The 23,146-nt window shown below is 39.9% G+C and overlaps 1 protein-coding gene across 5 annotated transcripts in view; it reads right to left on the reverse strand.

Moving 5' to 3' along the window:
* Window positions 1-23,146, reverse strand: part of NDUFAF5 (NADH:ubiquinone oxidoreductase complex assembly factor 5) — a 36,173-nt gene that overhangs the window by 910 nt on the left and 12,117 nt on the right. For 3 of the 5 annotated variants that reach the window (XM_033185579.1, XM_033185581.1, XM_033185582.1), the window contains 3 exons: window positions 21,205-21,244; window positions 18,026-18,223; window positions 7,737-7,797 (listed from right to left, as the gene is read on the reverse strand). In XM_033185579.1, coding sequence (XP_033041470.1) covers window positions 7,737-7,797; window positions 18,026-18,223; window positions 21,205-21,244 — 299 coding nt within the window. Of the gene's footprint in view, window positions 1-1,789; window positions 1,888-7,736; window positions 7,798-13,043; window positions 13,319-18,025; window positions 18,224-21,204; window positions 21,245-23,146 lie in introns of those variants that run through there. The other 2 variants (XR_004431120.1, XM_033185580.1) reach the window with 2 other exon arrangements.

Raw genomic sequence — 23,146 nt, forward strand, 5'->3', positions numbered from 1 at the left:
CAGGCTTCTTAGTGACTCCAAAGCGAAACTACTTGAAACTTTTTGAATATTAAGACAGGCAAGTGACATTTCAGGAGGCAGCCCCACAATGCTTTACTTGCCAGCAATGGTCTAAAGTAAGCCCGCTGGGCAAAACCCAGGTGACTGCCACCCCAGGTGAGTTGTCAGTAGTTGGCGAGAACTTTACCAAGGATGTCACATCTCATGCTCCTTTCAGCTGCTCTTTGGAGGAAGACAGGTCAGTGCCACAATGCCTCACTCCTAAGCCATAATGTAAGTATGATTGTGAAACTTGGAAGATGGCTTTGAAACTCATTAGATAGTTACCAAAGCTACTATGTGTTCTCAGATTTACAATATTTTACTAATTTTCACTAATCTCACATTAGGAAATAATTATGTGCATTCTTTTAGAGGCACTTCTCTTAATGTTTTAAAATTTTTAGACTTCTTTCCTTCAAGTTGATGGTGAAAAACTAGGTTAAGCATTATCCTATTGTTCATTTAAGATTAATGTTGTATATTTGATTTTTCTTTATACAAATACTTAAATTTACTCTGAGCACATTTTAAGCCATTCTACAAAATTAAAAGAATTTCAGAAATAAAAATCCTTCATGTGTTCTCTCTATTAAACTTTACTACATGATCAAATGTTACCTTAGTTTTGTTTTTCTACTTTCACTAATCAAGAAATGAATAAACTTAGCAATATCAGTATTCTTTCAGTTTAAAAATAATAATCTATCACATTTTCAATAGTCTTATTAAAAACAATCAACAAATTAGCTGCACCTAAACCTTTTTCTTCTCTTCAATCTCAAAAGATTTCTACTATTCCCTAAAATAATGAATCTCTGCTACTAAAATCCTGTAAGTGCAACAGCCCCAATTCATGAAGAATGACAGACACAAACTAGTAGGTTAATTATCATCAAGAAAAAGGTGGACCATATTCTTGGTGTCATGAAGCAGCTGGATGACCTCGTGACAATCATCTGTGGTCTTCAAAGCCACCAGACTAGATGCTCCTTAAAGGCTTCTAGTGCTCACATTTTAACCATATCAAGTGACCAGAGGGAAACTGGGTCTCACATTGGAAAAGTCTGTTGCTCAGGTATGGTGCTTTCATTTTTGCTCAACTTCTTGCTGCTATGGCTTAATTATGCATTAGTTATGGACAACACCAGTAGAAAAGATAAACATGTGATGTACTATAAATTCTAAAATGCCTTCTAAACAATCAGTATTAGGATATACTAATTAAGATTAGTAGGTATAACACTCTCTGAAGGTCTGACTTACATCAGCCATACAGAAATTCAAGAGCACTACCGCAGAGCACAGGGCGTAACAGTGCAGCACTCCAACCTTCCCTCACAAGCCACTCACACTGCCACACTGAACCTCCCTTCTTGCTGAAGCAGTGTGAGGTGGTGGAAAGAGTGGACTTTGGGATCACACTCCCAGTTTTAACTCTTACATAACTGGGGGCAAAGTCATTCAACCTCTATTGAATTCCAGTTTTGCCACCTATAAAAGAGTAACACCTCCTAATGTATCATGGGAGACCTCTACTGAAGACCACCCAGGGAAAAACTGAAACTTTGGGACTTCCAACTCGCCCTGGGCTTTGAGATAACAGAAAAATCTGGCTAGCAGGTTAACTGTTTAAGACTCTCACAGTGTTTTTAAGGTGAAGTTCAACTGCTTATTAAAAATAAACCTAATTTATTATGGTTTACTAAAAACAATACTGAGTATTGTTTAAAAAAATAACTGAACTTACCTTAAGACCACTGTGAAAGCCTCGAAAATTTCTCATGCATTCATCAGCTGATATGCAGCTTGTTTTGTAAAATTAGGTCAACATTTTGGACTTTTCTTCTGTGAATTAATAATAGCAGCTTCAATGAGACACACCACAACCATTAAGAAAAAATATATACCACAAATGTAAAATACCAGAAACAAATTTGGAAGTAACATGATCTTCCAGTCAGCAGAAGAGCACACCTGAAAGTCTCCCACGGTCTCCCTGCCTCCATCACCGCCTGACTATGCTTCTTCCCATCTCATCTGCCTCTGACTTTTTCCATGGGAGAATGGCTAAGATTTCAGCATACAAATCAGGCTGCTTAACTAGGTTTAAATCATGGCTCTACCACTCACTAATTATTATCATCCGGAACAAGTTACTTAACTTCTGTCTGTGCCTGGGTTTCCTCATACATTTAAAAAAAAAAAAAACAGATTAACTATGTTAGCTCTAGTCTTCCCTTCCTCATAAACTATGCCTCATAAACAACGCTGGAAGGTGACCTTTCTAACACACACAAATCTGTCTCATTTTCTCTACTCTATGCAAAATTCTTCTAAGACATTACAATGTTAATCTGAAAAAAATGTAGAAACCTTTGATCCTATATCATTTCCCATCATCTCCCCATTCTACATACTCAAGGAATACTGGATTATGGTACCATTCCTTAATCAGGAGAGTGAAGGATGTGCATATCCTATTCTACCTCCATGTGGATGCAATGTTAGCTCTCTTAAACCTCAACCCACCTTTCATTCTCCGGGCAAACTCATTTTTGCTTAGGTGCTGCCTCTTTTGCAAAAGCATTCCTGACTCCCTAAGCAGATTTAGGGCCTTTTCCTCCTGTGTTTCTCCTTGTACTTTATTATAAATGATTTCATTTTCAGTTGAATGTATGAGTCTGTCTCTATCTTTGTGTGTTTCTTCTTCCCTACTACAATATAAGCTCCCTGAGATCAGGAACTATGTATTTCCACCGTTGGCTCAGCGGTTGGCACATGGGTAGATGCTCAATAAACGGTAAGCGAAGGTATATAAAACCAACCTGTTAATTATTGTATCTATTTTATTATCATTTTATAAGTTTAAATAATTCCTCTTAATATTCCTAAGGATAAGATGTATCAAAAACTAAGACATCTGATTTCTGTAACAGATGTTACAGTTAAAAAAAAAGAGAAGCACTAGGAAAGCATCTGAAAGTATTAGACCATAGATCCTGAAAATATATGGTCTATTTAAAACCTTTAGGAGACTCACACCTGTAGTCCCAGCACTTTGGGAGGCCAAGATGGGTGGATCACCTGAGGTCAGGTGTTCGAGACCAGCCTGGCCAACATGGTGAAACCCAGTCTCTACTAAAAATACAAAAATTAGCCAGGCATGGTGGCATATGCCTGTAATACCAGCTACTTGGGAGGCTGAAGCAGGAGAATTACTTGAACCCAGGAGGCAGAGGTTGCATGAGCCAAGATCGTGCCGCTGCACTCTAGCCTAGGTGACAGAGTGAGACTCCATCTGAAAAAACAAACAAAACCTTTAGGAAAAGAGGAGGTTATCAATTTGGAAGGAGCACAAGGCGACCTTCTGGGAGACTGAAAATGTTCAATATTTTGGTCAGGATGATGGTTAAAACACAAGTAGCTGTACCTTTAAGATTAATACATTTCGCAGAATACACACGTTAATCTGAATTTAAAGAACCACATACATATCAAATATGCAGTATAGGACTCTGAATTCAAATTGTGACTACAGATTCAGTGTGACCATGGACAAGATACTTAACTTCTTGATGCCTCAATTTTCTCACAGGTAAAATTAGAGTATTAGAAAAACCTCAGAGAATTAATTGCACTGAGCACAGAGTTAAGTGGTGTACATATGTTGAAATCAGTGGGAAGTAACCTTTTCCAACGGATAGGTCTAATTTCTAGTATTTTTCTCTTTTCTTTCTTTTTTTTTTTGGGACAGTCTTGCTCTGTCGCCTGGGGCTGGAGTGCAGTGGCCGGATCTCAGCTCACTGCAAGCTCCGCCTCCCGGGTTCACGCCATTCTCCTGCCTCAACCTCCCGAGTAGCTGGGACTACAGGCGCCCGCCACCTCGCCCGGCTAGTTTTCTGTATTTTTTAGTAGAGACGGGGTTTCACCGTGTTAGCCAGGATGGTCTCGATCTCCTGACCTCGTGATCCGCCCGTCTCGGCCTCCCAAAGTGCTGGGATTACAGGCTTGAGCCACCGCGCCCGGCCTTCTCTTTTCTTTCTTGAAATGAATCATGAACACAGACTCTATAGCAGAACAAAAATAAATGCTGTATTTGAATAATATTTTTATCATTAGAGCCCAAGTGATAAATCATCAGCCCACCATCATTTCTCAACCCTTTGGATACGGTGGCTCCTTGATTACATCAGGTAAGTCCTTGGGATAGTGCTGGGGAAGGGGTGTGTGTGGCTTATTACTGATCCTCTGTCATCTTGGCCATGCATGCTATTGGCTGCCAATCTCTCTATTAATGAATGAAAACTGACGACAATGGTAAGATTTCAGTTACACATCTTTCCGTTTGCAGAGTGACAGAAGCTCCACACTCAGAGGAGGCTGCATGATAGGTAAAATGAACCTTGTTACGGAAGGGCAATTACAAGAAGGAACAGGGTCAGTTCAGACAGTGCCAGGGCAGAGTCAAGAAGCATGAGTTTGGCAGCTAATTCTGCCACTTGACAGGCAACTGTTCTCTTTGGCCCTAATTCTTCTCACTCGTAACTTAAGGAAGCAAGTACAACAATGCTCACAAAAGACTATAAATCTGTAAGTAAAGACTAGATACTTATTTGTATAATCCTCTTTCTTTAAATCATCTTACAATTTTTCAGGATCCAGATGAAGGCTCCCCTAGGTAAGTGTAGTTCTGGATTCACAGAATATACCTTTAACCTCTCTAGCTTCCCCCATTCATCGAAACTATTTTTGATGTTAATTTGTATATATAAAATAACCGCCTCAAAGGAGGCGGTTATTTTATTCCCACAAAGGAGGCAAGTTGAAGCTCTCTTTTGAGGAAACTGCTTCTCTAGCATGCCTTTCAAGTAACTGAGTTTATTTTTGCATATCTAACCTCTTTCAGAGTTTGGTCTATGTCTTTCTTACTCCTTGAAGCCTCTTCCAGGCCATTACTTCTCTACCCCATTAAACACCTTCACCCTGCTGAGGCCCCACACCATAAGGCTGTAATCTTCTCCTGACTCCTGCTTGCTGTCTGACATCAGGTTAGCCATTCCCCTCATTCATTGAAAGGTTTGGCACTTGGCTCAGTTTTCCTCTACACTCCCAGTACTGCCACCATCCTGGGTGACTTCATGTTAATAATCAGCAAGTTAAGATTTTAAAATCTCATCTCTAATCAACCACTCCATTACGCCACCTCTGCCTTGATACCTGAGACATGTCCCAAACTAAGTTATCACTTGTAACTGCTTTACTTCCAAAATCATCAAATATCTCATTTTCTGACCATATCCTCCTGTCCCTCCAGTGTGTGCAGGAACTCCAACCATGACCATTCCCTGACCACCTTGGAATCACCTGGGCACAGCTCTTCTTTTTCCTCCCAATTTATCGGCTCACTCTTTTTTGTTTCCACTTCCCTTTTCTTCCAGCTAAGATTCTTTAACCTATTATTTCAATTATACTCCTAAAATTATCTTTTACCTTTGTCACAAAACCCCAACCCAAACTAATTCAACTACCTGATTTTTGTGCCTTGTCCTGAGCTACTACCTACTGCTGATGGTCAGTTCACCTTCTCATTCCCTATAATGACTACTTCAAATGGTTCCATTCACTTCTCAAAACTCTGACTCTTTCATTCTTAGCATATATTACTTCCTGTTTGACCAAAAAAAAAAAAAAAAAAAAAAAAAAAAAGATCCACAAGATGGGAACTTCTTGCTTTCAAACATAAACACCTACACATCCTCTGGTGCTATCTGTTCTCCCTTCCTGCTATCTGCTATAACTCTGCCTCTCCCCTTAGCAAGGTCAACCCCTCCACTGGCCCTTGTATTGCACCCTTCCCACCTTCTCAGACACCTGTCATCATCAATTATCTTTTCCCTCTCTTCTAGAGTCACCTCTTCCAGGAAAGCACTTACATTCTTATAGTCAGCAGTTAAATAAAATCAAGTTTTAGAAAAAAAAAAAAAAAAAAACTCATCCCAACTCCTATTCCTCTCCTCTCTTCTGACACCTGTAACCTTTCCATCCTTCACCTCTTCTTCACCACCAGACTTCTTGAAAGAACAGCACACATTCACTGTCTCCAGTTCCTCACTTTCCACTTATTCCTCAACCTACTCCCCTTCTACTCTCCTCGCTCCAACAAAAGAGCTCTCACCAGGGTCACCAATAACCTTCTTGTTTCTAAATCTAGTGAACAACCTTTTCAGTTCATAGTTTGCTTTTAATGCTACTAAGTGCTCCCTCTGTTTTGAAACACTCTTTCTTTCCTTTGGTTCAGGCAATTCTACACTTTTCTGGTGTTTTTCTGGAACACCTTGCTGGCTACTCCTTCTCAAGTCTCCTTGTAGGCTCAGACGTAGTCTACCCACCTGCTAAAGGCTCAGTATCAAACTACTTTCTCTATTCACTCCATGTTCTTATCCTAGGCAAATGCTTTGAATGTCACCTATTCACAACTGACTCCCAACTTTTTAACCAAGCCAGTAGCTTCCTCTGAGCTACCTGCCCACATACTCAACTGCCTACTTGACATAACCTCTTAGGTATTTCAAAAGCACTTCGAACCCAATGTATCCAAATGTAAACTCAAGGGCTGTACCTGCCCACACCTGCTATTCTTCTATTGTTTCCTCTATCAGTGAAGAATACCATCTCTCCATGTGAGCTAAAACTCAGCAATTATGCTTCAAATGTCTTTCTCCTTCATCTGCCTACATCCAATCCACCAGCAGGAACTGCAAAATTTACCTCCTAAACATCTCTGGGATGCATCTGCTTCTCTTCATCTCCATTGCCACCACCTTAGTACAAACCACCATCATCACTCAGCAAGCTTTACTGATACTAATCTCACTACTAGTTTATCTGCCAATCTACTCCTTTCAAAATCCAAGTCTGATATTGTTATCTCTCTAAGATGCCTCAAGGAGCATTTTAAGATAAGGGCAAACAATTTTATCAAGGCCTATAAAGTACTTCCGCATTTGATCTGTGACTTCTGTTGACCCACAAAGGTCATCACTTAACTTTTTCCTTCTTACTCCCTGTACACCAAACAAAATGCCCTTCTTTCAGTTCTTGCTATGTTCATTCTCACAGGATGGCCTTTGCATATGCTGTTCTCCTTGCCTCGGACTCACTTGCTTACTCTGTCTACCCAGTTAATTCATCTCCATTTTTTTTAGAGCACAGCTCAATTGCTACTTCCTCAGATAGGACTTCTTTGTCTCCCAGATTGGGACATTTCCCCCTGACAAAACCCTACTTCTAAACCAACCCAACTACCTTCCTTCTTGAGCCTGTATCTCAGCTGCCAACTGTGGCTGAAGGAAGTCACCAATGTGTTCTATCATCCTCAAGTGCACTTCAAAAAAAAGTCCCGCCATCTTTTGACAAACAGCAGTGGCACTATATGCCTCTACTTCAGAGCACTGACCACAATTCTAATTTAACACTTATCTTTTTGACAGCTGCCTGGTGCCGGCCTCCTCCATTTTATATCAGAAGCTCCATGAAGACAGTCTGCTTTCTCCTCAACAATGGATCCCTAGTGCTTTGTCCAGTGCCTGCCAAAGAGCTGGCTCTCAAAATGTCTCTCTCAAATGGAGTCTAAAAATTCTTTTTTTTGGCCTACCTTTCCCAATGGAGTCTAAAAATTCTTTAAAGTACCTTACCTTGTAAATCTTCCATCAATTCAAACATTCCAGGATAGTTAACTTGAATTTCATCAGTGTCCTATTTAAAAAGAAAAAGAAATATTCATTTGACATTCATGATACAAAATTCCAGATTTAAAAAGAGGCCACAGAGACTACCCAGACCAATCTCCCATGCTAACTAAAAAATCTTTACAATATTCTTCACAGATGTCATCTGGCTTATGCTTGATTTATAAAGGTCTCTAATTGCTGATTAAATATCCTTTATTGTGACAGAAATCATCCTAAAACTCCATCATTGGTTCTAGTTCTCTCCTTGGGAACCACACAGAATAAAAGTATTCTGTACCCTACAAACCATCACCCTCTTCTCCAAGTCTTTGAAAACCTTCAGGACACAAAAATCTGTAGCCTCCCGAGTAGCTGGGACTACAGATCTGTAGATCCTTACATGTTCTGACTACATGTCCCTGGATAGTGTCAATATCAATCTTTCTTAAAATGGGGCATCTAGAATCAAAATATTTCATTCTACATCTAGTAATGCAGCCAATAGGAAATGAGCACATTGCTGATACATGTGGAGTTTGTTTCTCAAACGAACAACTGGGTAATGACTTCCTCTTCTTTTTGAAGCCTGATACAGGACTTTACTGTTCGTACAGTGGCAGAGACCACTGACGCTCTCCAAATATCCAGGTGCTCCTTGACACTTCCTAATCTCAAACACATATTTCTTTTGGCCAAAGAAAGGAGAGGCAAGACAGTTAAGAGCTAGAGCCTTTTCCAGGCCATCTCTTGCTGTGATGACCTTATAGAACACAGGGCCAGATAGCACAGCTACAAGACAGAGACGGGCTATCCCACCGGCATGCAGTTGTGATGTGATACAATTTTATTGTGTTAGGCACTAAAAGTAGGAGTTTGTTTTTATTGGAAACTAGCCTAAAATAAATTTTTTTTGTTTTGTTTTGTTTTAGACAGATTCTTGCTGTGTTGCCCAGGCTGGAGTGCAATGGCACGATCTCTGCTCACTGTAGCCTCTGCCTCCTGGGCTCAAGCGACTCTTGAGCCTCAGCCTCCCCACTAGCTGGGATTTCAGACACACACCATCACATCTGGCTAATTTTTGTATTTTTTTTGGACGGAGTCTCGCTCTGCTGCTCAGGCTGGAATGCAGTGGTGCAATCTCGGCTCACTGCAAGCTCTGCCTCCTGGGTTCACGCCATTCTCCTGCCACAGCCTCCCAAGTAGCTGGGACTACAGGCACCCGCCACCATACCCGGCTAATAATTTTTTTGTATTTTTAGCAGAGACGGGCTTTCACCGTGTTAGCCAGGCTGGTCTTGATCTCCTAAGCTCGTGATCTACCCGCCTCGGGCTCCCCAAGTGCTGGGATTCCAAGCGTGGGCTACGGCACCTGGCCGGAAACTAGCCTAAAATAAATCATTAATAGAGGACTGGTTAAACAAATTAAAGAACATGTATTCTATAAAATACTGTACAGTTCTCAAAAAATAAGGTAGACACATGTCTGTAGGAAAAAATCTCCGAGATATGTTATTGACTGGGAAAAAAAAAAAGCAAAAGAGGGTATGTAGTATTACATAAGTGGGTTTAAATGACTTAAGTATACTCTATGGGTCTATGAAAAAAAATTGATCTGAAAGGATATCTAAGACACAGCTAACAAATCTTTGGGGAAAGGGACCAGGGTTTGAGAAGTCAGGAGGAGGGCCAGGCACGATGGCTTATGACTGTAATCCCAGCACTTTGGGAGGCTGAGGTAGGAAGATGATGAGGTCAGGAGATCAAGACCATCCTGGCTAACATGGTGAAACCCCATTTCTACTAAAAATACAAAAAATTAGCCAGGCGTGGTGGCACACGCCTGTAGTCCCAGCTACTTGTGAGGCTGAGGCAGGAGAATCACTTGAACCCGGGAGGCAGAGGTTGCAGTGAGCCAAGATCACGCCACTGCACTCCAGTCTGGATGAAAGAGTGAGACTGTCTCCAAAAAAAAAAAAAAATTAGCTGGGTGTGATGGCACACACCTCTGATCCCAGCTATTTCGGAGGCAGAGGCATGAGAATCCCTTGAACCTGGGAGGTGGAGGCTGCAATAAACAGAGACCTCACTACTGCACTCTAGCCTGGGCAACACAGGGAGAAGTGATGAGGAGAAGACTTCATTTCACTTTACACCTTACTCTGTATCATTCTCTCCATATATTCATTTTTATTCTTCTTTTAAAAAAACATATACACGTATCAGGTTGTATATGCTTTTTAATGAGACCTCTGGGTAGTGAGACCATGAACATTCTTATCCATATACTTTTCTATATTAACAAGCTATTTTTAAGAGAAGATCCTAAGATTAAAAACAAAATTCCTTCCAGGCTGTTATGTGGCCATTAAGCAATATCCTTTGAAAACAATTCTTCAATGAAACCAACTAAAAGCACTATCTCTACCTCAATCAAAAGAATGCCACAACAGCTTTGCTGAAGGCCTTATCTAAATTAAAGGCGACTATATCTGCACCATTCTTTTTTTTTTCTTTTTGAGACGGAGTCTCACTTTGTTGCCCAGCGCCCAGGCCGGAGTGCAGTGGTGCAATCTTGGCTCACTGCAACCTCCGCCTCTCAGGTTCAAGTGATTCTCCTGCCTCAGTCTCCCAAGTAGCTGTGACTACAGGCACGTGCCACCACGCCGGGCTAATTTTTTTGTATTTTTAGTAGAGACAGGGTTTCACTGTGTTAGCCAAGATGGTCTCAAATCTCCTGACCTCGTGATCTGCCTGCCTCGGCCTCCCACAGTGTTAGGATTACAGGTGTGAGCCATGGTGCCAGGCCTTGCACCATTCTCTTAAAGTACTACCCTGGTAGTTCAATTCTAAAAAGGAAATCAGCTTTACTTAGAATGCCGATTCTCTGAAAATAATTCATTAAGATGAAAATACAATATTAAGATATAAATACAACTATGATACTAATTTGACTCGATTTCACTTTAAAAATAAAAATCCATTGTAGCGTGAAAGTAATATATCTAATGTATGCAACATAAACCTGTATAGCTGATTATACAAATGCTTTTTTGGATGGGAATTTTTAGAAAATGAATTAGAACACATATTATTATTTTTTTTTGGAGACAGGATCTTGCTCTGTCACCCAGGCTGGAGTACAGTGATGAGATCATGGCTCACTGCAGCCTCAACGTCCCAGGCTCAATCCTTCCACCTCAGCCTTCCAAGTAGCTGGGACTAGACAGGCCCAGCTAATTAATACATTTTTTTTGTAGAGATGGGGTCTCCCTGTGTTGCCCAGGCTGGTCTTGAAATCCTAGGCTGAAGTGATTCTCCCACCTAGGCCTCCCAAAGTGCTGGGATTACAGGAGTGAACAATAGTGCCTGGCCAGGACACAATATTAATACAGCACTTCAGAAACAAAACCATATACATGCCTCAAAGGATAAATGTAATGATTCAAGAACATATTCTTATAACTTATTAAATCAGCAACTCTCTAACTGTATAAAGAAAATTCTACACCAATATTTTTATATTAAAGTATTAGTCATTAGGGTCATTTTTAGAGAATATGGATAGTATTTTGAATTAGATTTCCCAATTAAATGTAGGCTTTTAAACATTTTAATATCAGGTTAAACATTTTTAGTAGAAGTCCTTCTAAAACTCATTCTTTACAACCATAGAAAACCATGTGCAGTTCACATAATTTAACTTTCTTCTGGTGATCAGCAGAAATCCCATTTTTTTCCTAATGGGCAATAACTTTTGAGTCCTGTAATATTGATGACTAACCTGTATGACCTCATATAAATTTTTTAACATCACCTCATGACAATGTGCACCACACCTCTCCACACCATCCCAGTCCTACACTCCTCTATACTTTTTAGAGGCTTTACATTCCCGGAGATTCTTTTTTCATCTCAATAACAGGTTGGAGACACAGCAATACAGAAGACGATTCTCAAGAGGATAGACTGTAAAGGAGATTTTTCCCATATTATAAGTAAAATAAATGTTATCGAAAAGGTTTTAAATCACTGGTTCCTAATCTATTTTTAGTTACATGAGGTCTCTCAAGATCTGATGAAAACCATGGGTACTTTCCTCCATTTATGAACACCACCACCACAAATTTTGTGTACAACATCCCAGTGTTATTAAACCGTCTAAAGTTTACCAACAGCCCTGCTATAAACCCAAAAACACCAGGCAGGGATTTGTTTTGTTCACTGCTGTATCTGAAGTACCTAGGATAGTGCCTGACACATAGAAGGTACTCAGTAAATGTTTGCTGCAAGACTGAATACATAAATGAATTTGTATAGAAGGATATTCACTGCAGCACTGCTACTACTGGCAGAAAGCTCAGAACAAACCTAAAGGTCATTTACAGGGAAATAGTTAAGTAAAACTGTGGTACATTCATACTAGGAAATAATATGTGGAAATTAAGAAGTGCAAACATATCCACACCAATTTAGAAAACTCTTATATTAACAATATATTAAAAATACATATACTGTTAAGAATTTAAAAAGTTTCAGAAATGTATGAATACATATGACTGTCTACATATAATAAAGTAGTTCTTGTTAAAAAAAAAAAGTCTGGAACGTTACACACTAAACTGATAATAGTAGCTACATCTAGGACAGCAGTTCTCCAGGTGTGGTTTGGAGAGTCCTGGGGTCCCTAGGACTTTTTTGGGGTCCACGAAGTCAAAATTATTTTCATAATAATACTAAGATATTTGGCTTTTTACCTCTTATTCTACAATGGGTTATTGCAGAGGCGACATGACATGACACGTGGTATATCAAGAGACTTGAATGCAGAAGCAGACATGAGAATCTAGCTCTCTTACTAAGGTACACATTAAGTGGCAAAAATGTGAAGCAATACCATTCTTCTCTTTCAATTATTTTTGTTTTAGAAAATATGGCCGCGCACTGTGGCTCACGCCTGTAATCCCAGCACTTTGGGATTTGAGGTGGGCAGATCACTTGAGGTCAGGAGTTCAAGACCAGACTGGCCAACGTGGTGAAACCCCATCTCTACTAAAAATACAAAAATTAACGGGGCGTGGTGGCACGTGCCTGTAATCCCAGCTGCTCGGGAAGCTGAGGCAGGGCATATCACTTGAACCCGGGAGGCAGAGGTTGTGGTGAGCCGAGATCCCGCCACTGCACTTCAGCCTGGGTGTAGCTTAATAGTTACAACCAAAATATATTTATGTGTTATTTATACAATTACAAATACAAATACAATGATCCTTCAACATACAATTGCCTGTATTAACAATGTTTATTTTCATTACAAAGTAGAGCACTCATATGAAGCAGTTTTCTGATTTCTAGCCACACAACCTCTCAGAATGCAGTTTCTATGGACTCAGGCCACTTAAAAGTTAACAAAAGGTCAATCCTAGACACAGGTGTGAAGCCTTCAGGGTTCTCTTCGGTTCCCGGCCTAGTCCTTCAGCCTGTTAATTCTTCCCGTCCCTGGAGGCTCCTTTCCAACATCAGGGGCCCTGCTTGTCCATGCCCCTTGCTTTCTATCAAAACAAGGAAGGATATGACACAATCTATTTTTGGTTGGTTGATTTCATGAATATACCCACACAAAATCATGCCAAACAGCTATTTTAGTGTTTAAGCTTATCATCTCTAATTATGTAGCGAGATGCTTTCTTCATCAAGAAGTTCCTATTTCCACTAATCAGGTTTAGGGATGTTTCTAGGCCTGAGGGGTTTGGAAATTCATAGTGAGTCCACTGGACTGATCGCTGAAGAGAGTAATGACATCCTTTAGAAAGACTGTTAGTGGGCCGGGGGCGGTGGCTCAAGCCTGTAATCCCAGCACTTTGGGAGGCTGAGACGGGCGGATCACAAGGTCAGGAGATCGAGACCACCCTGGCTAATACGGTGAAACCCCGTCTCTACTAAAGAATACAAAAAACTAGCCGGGCGACGAGGCGGGCGCCTGTAGTCCCAGCTACTTGGGAGGCGGAGGCAGGAGAATGGTGTAAACCCGGGAGGCGGAGCTTGCAGTGAGCTGAGATCCGGCCACCGCACTCCAGCCTGGGGCGACAGAGCCAGACTCTGTCTCAAAAAAAAAAAAAAAAAAAGAAAGCAAGACTGTTAGTGCACAAAAAACCCTTCAAAAATATCAATGAATACAGGAGCTGACTTTTTTTGAAAAGATCAACAAAATTGATAGACTGCTAGCAAGACTAATAAAGAAGAAAAGAGAGAAGAATCAAATAGACACAATAAAAAAATGACAAAGGGGATATCACCACCAACCCCACAGAAATACAAACGACCATCAGAGAATACTATAAACACCTCTACGCAAATAAACTAGAAAATCTAGAAGAAATGGATAAATTCCTGGACACATACTCTCTCCCAAGACTGAAACAGGAAGAAGTTGAATCCCTGAACAGACCAATAACAGGCTCTGAAATTGAGGCAATAATTAATAGCCCACCAATCAAAAAAAGTCAAGGACCAGATGAGTTCACAGCTGAATTCTACCACATGTACAAGGAGGAGCTGGTACCATCCCTTCTGAAACTATTCCAATCAATAGAAAAAGAGGGAATCCTCCCTAACTCATTTGATGAGGCCAACATCATCCTGATACCAAAGCTGGCAGAGACACAACAAAAAAAGAGAATTTTAGACCAATATCCCTGATGAACATCAATGCAAAAATCCTCACTAAAATACTGGCAAACCGAATCCAGCAGCACATCAAAAAGCTTATCCACCATGATCAAGTGGGCTTCATCCCTGGGATGCAAGGCTGGTTCAACATTCGCAAATCAATAAACGTAATCCAGCATATAAACAGAATCAAAGACAAAAACCACATGATTATCTCAATAGATGCAGAAGGGCCTTTGACAAAATTCAACAGCCCTTCATGCTAAAAACGCTCAATAAATTCGGTATTGATGGAACGTACCTCAAAATAATAAGAGCTATTTATGACAAACCCACAGCTAATATCATACTGAATGGGTAAAAACTGGAAACATTCCCTTTGAAAACTGGCACAAGACAGGGATGCCCTCTCTCACCACTCCTATTCAACACAGTGTTGGAAGTTCTGGCCAGGGCAATCAGGCAGGAGAAAGAAATCAAGGGTATTCAATGAGGAAAAGAGGAAGTCAAACTGTCCCTGTTTGCAGATAACATGATTGTATATTTAGAAAATCTCATTGTCTCAGCCCCAAATCTCCTTAAGCTGATAATCAACTTCAGCAAAGTCTCAGGATACAAAATCAATGTGCAAAAATCACAAGCATTCTTATACACCAGTAACAGACAAACAGAGAGCCAAATCAAGAATGAACTTCCATTCACAATTGCTTCAAAGAGAATAAAATACCTAGGAATCCAACTTACAAGGGATGTGAAGGACCTCTTCAAGGAGAACTACAAACCACTACTCAATGAAATAAAAGAGGACACAAACAAATGGAAGAACATTTCATGCTCATAGATAGGAAGAATCAATATTGTGAAAATGGCCATACTGCCCAAGGTAATTTATAGATTAAACGCCATCCCCATCAAGCTACCAATGATTTTCTTCAGAGAACTGGAAAAAACTACTTTAAAATTCATAGTGAACCAAAAAAGAGCTCGCATTGCTAAGACAATCCTAAGCCAAAAGAACAAAGCTGGAGGCATTATGCTACCTGACTTCAAACTGTACTACAAGGTTACAGTAACCAAAACAGCATAGTACTGGTGCCAAAACAGAGATATAGACCAATGGAACAGAACCCTCAGAAATAAAACCACACATCTACAACCATCTGATCTTTGACAAACCTGACAAAAACAAGAATGGGGAAAGGATTCCCTATTTAATAAATGGTGCTGGGAAAACTGGTTAGCCATATGTAGAAAGTTGAAACTGGATCCCTTCCTTACTCCTTATACGAAAATTAATTCAAGATGGATTAGAGACTTAAATGTTAGACCCAAAACCATAAAAACCCTAGAATAAAACGTAGGCAATACCATTCAGGAAATAGGCATGGGCAAGGACTTCATGACTAAAACACCAAAAGCAATGACAACAAAAGCCAAAATTGACAAATGGGATCTAATTAAACTAAAGAGTTTCTGCACAGCAAAAGAAACTACCAGCAGAGTGAATAGGCAACCTACAGAATGGGAGAAAATTTCTGTTATCTACTCATCTGACAAAGGGCTAATATCCAGAACCTACAAAGAACTCAAATTTACAAGAGAAAAACAACCCCATCAAAAAGTGGGCAAAGGATATGAACAGACACTCCTCAAAAGAAGACATTTATGCAGCCAATAGACACATGAAAAAAAATGCTCATCATCACTCACCATCAGAGAAATGCAAATCAAAACCACAATGAGATACCATCTCACACCAGTTAGAATGGCGATCATTAAAAAGTCAGGTAACAACAGGTGCTAGAGAGGATGTGGAGAAATAGGAACACTTTTACACTGTTGGTGGGACTGTAAACTAGTTCAACCATTGTGGAAGACAGTGTGGCGATTCTTCAAGGATCTACTAGAAATACCATTTGACCCAGCCATGCTATTACGGGGTATATACCCAAAGGATTATAAATCATGCTGCTATAAAGACACATGCACACGTATGTTTATTGCGGCACTATTCACAATAGCAAATACTTGGAACCAACCCAAATGTCCGTCAATGACAGACTGGATTAAGAAAATGTGGCACATATACACCATGGAATACCATGAGGCCATAAAACCAAACACCGCATGTTCTCACTCATAGGTGGGAATTGAACAATGAGAACGCTTGGACACAGGAAGGGGAACATCACACACCAGGGCCTGTCGTGGGGTGGCAGGGAGGGATAGCATTAGGAGATATAACTAATGTAAATGACGAGTTAATGGGTATAGCACACCAACATGGCACATGTATACATATGCAACACATATACATATGTAACAAACCTGCATGTTGTGCACATGTACCCTAGAACTTACAGTATAATAATTAAAAAAAAAAAAAAAAACTGTTAGTGGAGGGAGGAGGAAGAGGGCAATCATTCTCTCCAGATGGCTGTCTCTTGGAAGCCTAGTTCTAGAAAATGCTAGGAGTAGAGTGATGGGGAAAGAGGAAGGCAGGAGCTAATGTAAGCTGGTACTGGTACTTCACACCCTTTATCTCTTTAAATACTAATAGCCACCTGAGGTGAGTAACATTTGCTTTTTTATTTTTTTCAGACGGGGGTTTCACTCTTGTTGCCCAGGCTGGAGTGCAATGGCGCAATATCAGCTCACTGCAACCTCTGCCTCCCGGGTTCAAGCAATTCTCCTGCCTCAGCCTCCCGAGTAGCTAGGATTACAGGCATGCGACACCACGACCGGCTAATTTTTTGTATTTTTAGTAGAGATGGGGTCTCACTACGTAGGCTAAGTTGGTTTCAAACTCCTCATCTCAGGTGATCCACTTGCCTTGGCCTCCCAAAGTGCTGGGATTACAGGTGTGAGCCACCGCACCCAGCCACACATTTGCATTTTAAAAAGAAATAAATGCTCAAAAAAGTAAGTTACTCAAATGTCCCTATCTAGCAAAGAAATAGTGTAAGGATCCAAGTTACTCCTGTTGGACACCAAAGTCTCACTGTCCTACTTCATCACTTTACCATGCTGACTTTATGGTTATTACTCACTGACTGCCTGTGGGTCTTCTCTTGATATTTCTCTAGCCCTAATGGAGTACAGCACCCTGTCCTACCTTCTCTAGCCTTGATCTCATCGTAGGCCTTGAGAACACACATTCTCTCATTTCTGCTTCATATGGCACTGTTTGCAGGTAGTTGTTGGTGGTAATACTACAGGTTCCCCTACTTATCCCCTTTTCTTCCTATCATCTGGAATACTCTAAGGCCCTTTTTACACCTAATTCTGGATTTGAAGATTCTGACTGAGTTGTATGTTTAGAAATTTGTCTTGTTATCTATGATACATTTTTTGAGCTACTTTTTAAGGTAACAAACAATAAAAAATTATACATTCCTACTTCATGTCAATTAAGATGTGTTATACAAACTAAGCATTGTCAATCAGAGCTTTTCCCTTACAAAAAGAAGGAAAAGGGGGAAAGAAAGAGTGCCATAAAACCATGAACACATACAGTTTTCTATCTTTAAAATGAAAAGAAGTTATTTCTGAACTGTGTAAGTAATGGGTTAATCAAACTTGATAGTTACCACAGTCAGAGTATTAAAGCCAGCTCTCCCAAGCAGATGTCCCAGGTCATTGACAGCAGTGAAAGGAGAAATGTGTGGAGAAAATCCTCCTTCCCTTTCTGTTTCCGCTAACTGTAAGGAACACCGAAGTTCATAGAGTGTGTCGCCTCCAAACATTGCACCGATAAATACTCCATCTGGTTTTAAAATATAATGAATCTGTAATAAATACAAGACAACAAAATGATTCAACTTTTTATATATATAAATGTTAAAAAATATATAGTGTCTAAATCAACATTTTATGACAACCATTCCTATTATGCCAAATTAATAATCACATAATTCAACAAATAACATCTAATGCAACCAACTGTCAGAAAATCATGATGCATAATATACTTGGAAAGACAACTATATATTCACTAATATTAATGCCTATAAAAACATGTTGTCTGTTTTCAAGTTTTCTAATAGGTACAACTTAGTTTTATAATCAGAAAAATGCTGAAAGAGAAAAATATCTTTAATTGGGGTAGACTGCAAAAATCACAAACCTCCCTGTATCTATGGCCTCTGAAATGTCATTTTCTAACAACTTTCATCAAGATAGGGAGTCTATTTCCCCTCCTCTTGAATCTTGGCTGGCCTTGTGACTTGCTTTGGCCAAAAGAATGCAGTGGAAGTGACAGCGTGCCAGTTTCAAGTCTAGGTCTCAAATGTGTTGCATGCTTCCACCTGCTCTCTTGGAGCCCAGCCCAGCCACAATGTGTGAACAAGCCTGAGCTGGCCTAGCGGAGGAGGAGGATGTGGAGCTGAGATCAACCAGCTGTGCACACCGAGGCCCTCCAAACCAGCTAGCTCCCAGACAATCTGGCAGCTGATCACAGACACATGGATGAGCCAAGCCAGACCCAGATTTCCTAACCAAATCCAACCTCAACTGCCAACCCACAAAATCGTGGGCTACACAGTTGTTGTTTTAAGCCATCAAGTTGGGGTGCCTTATTATGCAGAATAAGCTACAGAGAACTCATTTATGATTCACAGCATTAACCTAGAAACATATTAGTTTTCTTTAAAGAGAAGTAATTAATTTATTTTCCAGCTTTAAAACAAAACCAAGTTCTAATTGGTAGCTTAAGGAAAATAATGGCCAGAGTGAATTCCAGTATCACAGATTTTGCTCACTCTGACTACAAGCCGTAACTAGTTTGAATGACTATTCTCAGCAATGAGAACCATTACAGGAAAAGGTAGATTCTGAAGTAAACCAGAATCCAAATCACAGTAGGCTCTTCTAATAAAAGCACTGTCTTAAATGTATATTTAATATATCATGAAGCTATTAAAAGCAGTATTAATAATTTGTAAAGGCTATGGTTCCTTCCCTTCTTCACCTTTAGTGTTGCTTCCTCCTGTCATCAAACTCTACTAAACCAAACACCTAAGACTTAGTCCTCAGAAGTCTGCAGCCCCCACTCTCCCTCAAACGACTTATCAACTTCCATGATTTCACAATGACCACTTTCCAATCTCTAACTTCAGCTTGGCCATCTTCTCAGAAGTCTAAAATCATCTTCAACTGCCTATTCCCTGGACATTTGTCTCTCAGCACACTTACCGGCCCTGCTCCCTCCAACCACCACAAGGAAAACACCTACTTATCAAATCAATTCCCCTGTCCAACTGCCATATTTCTATCGCTATCTTCTATTCCCTTTATCTGACCATCAACATTCCTTCCCCTACTTTTACTAATCCAGACTCAAAACTTGAAAGTGAGCTTTGCCTCCCCCGTTTGATCTTCAGATCTAATCAGCCACTAAACTGTTGATTCTTTCTTTGTAGAGTCCTAAATACTCTTCCTTTTAACTCCTACCATTACCACCTAGATTTAGTTTATCTCCTTCTTGGACCACTGAAACAGTCTCCCTTCAATTTAACCAACTGCTCCAGGCATCAGTTTTTTGTTTGTTTGTTTGTTTGTTTTTGAGACAGAGTCTCACTCTGTCGCCTAGGCTGGAGTGCAATGGTGTGATCTCAGCTCACTGCAACCTCCGCCTCCCGGGTTCAAGAGAATCTCCTGCCTCAGCCTCCCAAGTAGCTAGGATTACAAGCACCTGCCACCAAACCTGGCTAATTTTTGCATTTTTAGTACAGGCGGAGTTTCACCATGTTGGCCAGTCTGGTCTCGAATTCCTAACCTCAGGTGATCCACCCGCCTTGGCCTCCCAAAGTGCTGGGATTATAGGCATGAGCCACCGCATCCGGCCCAGGCATCACTTTCTAATTAGCAAAACAAATATATCTTGCAGAGCTATTTAACACAAATATAAAACAGAGCACAGCAACTGGAAACTGGAAAATTATACACATTCAGATATGGCCATTATTATTTTGCCCACCAGCTTTGTCATGATGTCATTTTCCTCTTCAAAGTGCTCCAGTGGCTCTGAATTGCATAAACTCCAAATTTCTCAACCTGACACTCAAGTCCTCCTAAATACTGTCCCAATATATCACATTTCATTTCCCAGCACCATACTAGTCCCCCAAACAGGTTTCCTTTTTGTTCCTTAATGCTGATGAGGCTCTTCTGTCTCTCCACCTATCCTGCGATTTTCCCTTCTTAGAATGCCTTCCCAATCCAAATTTCACCTACCGTCTAAGGCCCTGCTCAAGTACTTTCCTCTTGAAGCTTTTCTAGGCCACGTCAAGCCACAGTGATCTTGTTCTCTCCTTTGAACACATACTTTTTACCTGCCTCTCACCTGTCTATTGAGACGTGTCAATCGATAAAAATTTACCTAGTACTCTCTGAGTATAAGGCATTGGGAAAATACAAATATAAATAAGTAGGTTCCTACTTACAAAAAGTTTATAGGCAATTAAACTATAAGAAACAAGAAGAAATCCACACAGAGAATGTCTTATGATATCAATATTATTTTGCACAGTTCCTAGCCTGTTGATAAATATTTAAAACTTATCTGTACAATTAGATTTCTTAAATTCTCAGGGAAAGGAGAGTTGCCCAATGTACTACTAATACGCCTAATGGCACTAGGTGATTTCACTGATTCCTTTCCCAACTGTCAGACCTACAAGTGAATAGTTTGTGAAAATGGAAACATCTGTAGGTTTCTAACAATAAAGAAAATAACACAAGATAGTTGAATGAACGTAAGTTTTCTTACCTGCTCAAGTGCTCTAGGAAGGTCATTCACCCAGTGCAAACTAAAATATGAGAATACAGATTTGTTTTAGCTTAATTGGCACAATTAATAAAATTATCACCAGGTTAATGATAACCCATAAAAAGGTGTTAATTTTGAAGTTTAAAATTGCATATCAAAATCCACTGATTGTTTTCATGCAAGTTTTAAAATTATAAATATTCCTAGAGGAAAACCTTCTTTGTGTCACACCAGAAAATTCCCCATGTCAATATATCACTTTGCTTAACTGAAAGAATCTGATATGATTATTTTCTAATTATTCATCACTGAATTATGTAAAAGTCATTCCTACTAAGGCATTTTATCTAAACAGTGCTATTCTGAGACCTTATTTGCAAAAACTAGTAAAAATGCTCAAAGAAGCTCATCAGTTAAATCAATTAAGCTACAGAAATATAATATTCTTCTAAGTCAGACTTTCTTAGGAAAAAAAAAATTATCTGCAGACCTAAATTTTTTCAAGGCAAATAGTATAACTCATCAAAAGTTTGATTCTGTGAGTTTTCCAATAATATACCATTTTTTTAAACATCAATTTTTAAGACTTTATTTTTAATTATTTTTTGGAGCAGTTTTAGGTTTACAGCAAAATTAAGAGAAAAACCCAGAGATTTTTTTACATACTTCTATTCCCACACATGCACAGCCTCCCCCATTATCAACATCTCCAGAGTGCGCATTTGTTACAACCGATGAACCTATACTGACACGTGATTATCCCCCCAAGTCCGTAGTTTCCATTAAGGTTCACTCTTGGTGTTGTATATTCTAAGGGTTTGGACAATGTATAATGTCATATATCCAAAATTATAAAGTATCATAGAGTAGCTTTACTGCCCTAAAAATCCTCTGTGCTCCACCTATTCATCCTTCCCCAACACAACCCCTGGCAATCACCAATTTTTTTCACTGTCTCCAGAGTTTGCTTATTCTAGATTGTCATAGTTGGAATTATACACCATGTAGCCTTTTCAGATTAGCTTCTGTCATTCAGTAATACGCATTTAAGTTTCCTCCACATATTTTAATGGCCTGACAGTTTCTTTTTAGTGCTGAATAATATTCTGTTGTTTGGATATAACAAAGTTTATCCATTCACCTACTGAAGAACATCTTGGCTGCTTCCAGGTTTTGGCAATTATGAACAAAGCTACTCTAAACATTTGTATGCAGGTTTTTGCACGGACATAAGTTTTCATCTCCTTTGGGTAAACACCAAGGAGCATGCAATCGCTGGATTGTATGGTAAGAGTATGTTTAGTTTTGTAGGAAACAACCAAACTGTCTTGCAAAGTGCCTGTACCATTTTACATTCCCACCGATGAACTCCACATCCTTGCTGGCATTTAGTGTTGTCAGAGACCTGGATTTGGGCCATTCTAGTAGGTGTGTGGTACATCCATTTTTTAAGGTGATAAAAACAAACAAAACCAGAGCTATAAACATTGAAACTTAATCTCTTACATTTTCTTTTTCTTTTCTTTTCCTTTTTTTTTTCTGAGACGGAGTCTTGCTGCTGGCCAGGCTGAAGTACAGTGGCACAATCTTGGCTCACTGCAACCTCCACCTCCCAGGTTCAAACAATTCTCATGCCTCAGCCTCTTGAGAGGCTGGAATTACAGGCATGCAACCATGACGCCCGGCTAATTTTTGTATTTTAGTAAAGATGGGGTTTCACCATGTTACCCAGGTTGATCTTGAACCCCTGGCCTCAAGTGATCCACCTGCCTCGGCCTCCCAAAGTGCTGCGATTATAGGTGTGAGCCACCATGCCCGGCCCTTGAATTTTCTTTTGACTCTACTCTCACCTACAGCGTAGTCATGTGTGACAGCAAAAGTCATACTCTCAGTCTCCTCAGAGTACGGTCACACTTTCCTGGTAGAACTGCCTCCCCTATGC

This window comes from Trachypithecus francoisi, unplaced genomic scaffold (genome assembly GCF_009764315.1).
Source record: "Trachypithecus francoisi isolate TF-2019V2 unplaced genomic scaffold, Tfra_2.0 Lachesis_group21, whole genome shotgun sequence".
NCBI classification, from domain to species: domain Eukaryota; kingdom Metazoa; phylum Chordata; class Mammalia; order Primates; family Cercopithecidae; genus Trachypithecus; species Trachypithecus francoisi.